Here is a 3784-nt window from a genome sequence, read left to right as displayed (position 1 = left end):
ATAAATAATGTACACAGCATATACACTTTTGTGAGTTTGGACATATATCTACATTTTTGTTACCATCATAACTCCTCTTATGATCCTATATCCGTCAGCAATCATTGATTGCATCTATCCCCTTCTCCCTCCACCATCAAACTTCTGGAAAGATGTATGTGTGCTCATGGTTTCCACCACTTTCAATTTCTTACTTACTTATTAATCTCTCCCATTATTCTGGGCCTGGATGCCCTAGTGTACTAGTAACTTTGCCAATACTCAAAGGCCTCCCAGAGAGCTGGGGTTCAACGGAAGTTTGAAGAACTAATGAGACAGTGAGTTGTGAAATTATTTATTCAGTTATAATTTCATCTATATTCTCAGATAACCAAGCAAATCCAGGTAAATACATATATTATTTAACGTCACAAGGAAGACCAAAGAGAAAGCTAGAATTGATCTTACTTTCTCTTACTCTTCACACTTTTTTGAGTTCTGTCCTTACTCACATCTAAGGAAATAGCCACACACTGCCATGTTACCCTGCTCCAAGTCACAAAACTACATGGGTTTCCCAGTTGGTTGAAAAATTAACAAGAATCCCTCTTAAACTATATTAACAGCAATAAATGTGTGACTACTGTCCTTCATAACCTTCCATTCTGAAACTAAGTAAACCTTCCATTAAAAGGGACATCTGAAAACTTCCAAGGGAAACACAGGTCAAGTTCAACGTCTCCTAAATAATCAGGAAGACAAAAATTTTTCTACAATATTATGCCCTCAGCCTACCTGGGGCTCCACTACTGAGAAGACTGACTTCTCTCTCCAAACACAAATGAACAATGAGCTTCATTTCACATGGGGCAGAAGAAGCTACTGAATGTGGCCCAGGCTATGGAACAATGTCACCTGGACCCACAGTGGTTCTTTCTGAGGACAATTCATGCTTGGGCCCCCTCTTCCTCATTTCTAGAAGCCCGATCAACCAGGGATTGGAGGAACCTAGGAACACATCTACTGAACTTGGCCCTGTGTTTCAGGACTTCAATCCTGCTGGTTTCAGCATAGGCCCTTGGGCCCCACAGGAACTCATAGCAAGCAGGATCACTGTTGGGGACCTGGCGGTACTCTAAGTACTGCTCCTGCACAAAATCTTCAGTGATGAGCTTCCTGGGATTCCCATACAAGTAGTGCTCCCTCCCAGCATAAACCCCCATCATACTCAGCCCTTCCCAGAAAACCTGTTCAGAGGCACAGTTGCCTTCCACAACGATGATACGCAGGGTGATGATCAGCAGGCCCGTCTTGGGAATGCCCTGCTTATCACTAAGCAACCCATCATATGTCAGCCCCAGGGAAGTGACAAGGATATAGGAGTGGCTGGAGGGGTCCACTTCCCTCATTTCAATGCCAAAGACCAGATGCAAGCAATCACAGGCTCTGCTGAAGACTGCAGGGAAGTAATCCTGGTGACTTCTCCTGACATAATCTAGCATCTCTGCCTTGGTGATTGGCTCCTTCATTTGATACTTGAGGAGCAGGAATGGCACCAAGGATATTGCTTCTCGCATTAAGGACTCAGGGCTTACCAGCCTGCTCCGGGGGACCAGACCTTCCCCTCCACGGCTTCTGGAGCCCTGGTTGAATTGGCTCCCTGGACTGGACACCAAGCCAGCGGGGGGACAGGTGGCTCTCTGAGGACTCTGGGGACAACACAGTGTCCCAGCAGGAGGCACATCTCTTGGAGTGACTGGTATCAGAAGAGTAGAGGAGAAACAGGGGTTACCAGTAGCCCCCTCCTCTTCAGCCACAGGGTCCTGCGCATCCACCAGGCCCGGGGCCTCTCTTTGGGCCTGAGTATTACCCTCCAGCTTAGGTTGCTGGCTCTTCTGACCATGAGGCATCATGACTTTCCTTGAGGACAGCAAGCAGGAGGGTGGGCAGGAGCTTGGGGATGGGGACTCACAGGCCTGGAGGAGAGAAGTAGTACGTGATTGTCCTCACTGACAACTGCATCCTAATCCCCCTACACCCCATAGATTTTCTTCTAGCTGGTGGAATGGCAGGTTAGGGACTTAGGTCATGTGTGTTTGGTGAGGGGACTCCCTCTCTCCTCACCTTGACTCCTGGCAGATCCTGGACAGCTCCTTCTGATGATCAGGCTTGGCTCCCTCTCATGTCCTGGTGTCTCCTCTTACTCCAGGCCCTAAGCTCCCTGAGACCTGGGAGAGAAAAGATAATGAAGCTCATCTGGACACCCCTGCAGGCTGACAGAAGTAGCAGGGGCCAGGGGTCCTCCTGTCCCCAAAGTATTCATACTTACTCCTCACCAGACCTGTGCCCTTCCCCTCTGCTGACGTGCGCATCTATCTTGCAGGTCAATGCAACCATCTCCATGACCCCTAACCCATCTCTGAATAGGAAGGCAGGGGTGGCATCTCCTTCCCACAGTCCTGCCTGGAGCCACCCTGCCCTGACAGGAATGATAGGTTTTTCATGTCTCAGATCAGGGGTCTTCTTGTTCCTCCAGGGTCCTGCTGGGACACTCCTCAGAAGCCACACTCCTAAGAATAAGGCCCTCTCCTCCCTCATATCTCAGAGGCAGAAGGGAAGGGGCCCTGCATCTGGCCTCTCTGGCCATTGCTAAAATGAGGATAGAGGTCCCCCTCTGATCTGGAGTGCAAAGTTTCTTCATTCATCCCTGTGAGTCCTCCCCTTGAGTCCAGGCATGATCCCAACCCTCTAAAGACCTGTGTCCCTCTCCCTCAGATTGTAGAGTTGAATTGTAGGCCATGACTCAGCTTGAAAGCAGGGGCAGGGCGGGGACCCTCAGTTCTGCCTTGTGTCTCATCTTGACTCCTGAGAGTACCTGGGCCCTTTCTCACTCTCCTGAGGCACGATTCCTTCTACCAAAGCCTTAACCTCTCAGACCCGAATACAGATGTTAACATGTGTGGGACCTTCCAGCACTCCTAGGCAGTGTGGCACTGGGCCCTTCCAGGTCATCTCAGTCCTTACTAAGTCCTCAGCTTGACTGCCAGCAGTGGCTGTCTCCACACTGGTCACCTGAGATCCTGTTCCTTCATGCAAAAGTTGTATTTCACCCTCCTGGTCACCCTGCATGGGGACTCCCTGGACTGACAGCAGATGCAGAATTTCCATGGGTTCTCCTTCTCCTGGAGTCTAAGGTTCTCTCCCTCACTGTTTAGGCCCCATCCCCTCTGTCCAAGACCCACAGTGGTTTCTGACCCCACAAAACAAGAGTTAGGGAACCTCCTAGTCACAGTGCCTAGGCTACCCAGGGGAAACAGCAGAGGTAAAGTGGGAATTTGGCACCCATCCATCTTCTTTCAGGGCCTTTCCATTGCCTCCAACTAGAACCTAGAATTGTCGTCTGCCAGTCTCATGTGTCCCCCTCAGACCAAGGTTCTGATCCCCATGGTCACTTGAGGGGGAACAAGGAGGGAGGTGTGGAAAGGGAGAGGTGGTCATCTGAATAGAAGCCCCTCATCCAGCTTTATCAGTAAGAGTGAAGCCTTGTCTGTTCCCCTCAAACCAAGATTCTGACTCCCATGGTCCCGTGGGAGGAAAAAATGAGATGTGGAAGAGGAAGGGGTGAGCACTTGATTAGAAGCTCCTTGTGCATGTCTAACAGTAAGGGTATGGATGGATTATTTGGGATCCTTAATGTTGGGGGAGTTTGTTCTGTCCAGTTCTTACCCCCAAGTCTCACAGAGCCCTGGCCTCTCCTTCCCACTATCCTCAGTGGAAAACTCTGATTCCTATTGTCCCGTGAGGC

At 49.8% G+C, this 3784-nt stretch overlaps 1 protein-coding gene across 1 annotated transcript; it reads right to left on the bottom strand.

Annotated features, from left to right (window-relative positions):
• Nucleotides 1-364: 364 nt before the first annotated feature.
• Nucleotides 365-2212, bottom strand: LOC141419824 (melanoma-associated antigen 8-like). The gene is made up of 2 exons (XM_074063571.1): nucleotides 2104-2212; nucleotides 365-1955 (listed from the first exon to the last, which is right to left on the bottom strand). The coding sequence occupies exon 2, from the start codon at nucleotides 1890-1892 to the stop codon at nucleotides 927-929; it is 966 nt and encodes a 321-aa protein (XP_073919672.1). The 5' UTR covers nucleotides 1893-1955; nucleotides 2104-2212; the 3' UTR covers nucleotides 365-926.
• Nucleotides 2213-3784: the final 1572 nt, after the last annotated feature.

Source organism: Castor canadensis, chromosome X, assembly GCF_047511655.1.
Source record: "Castor canadensis chromosome X, mCasCan1.hap1v2, whole genome shotgun sequence".
Taxonomy (NCBI): Eukaryota; Metazoa; Chordata; class Mammalia; order Rodentia; family Castoridae; genus Castor; species Castor canadensis.
This window is presented reverse-complemented; position numbering and strand designations above follow the sequence as displayed.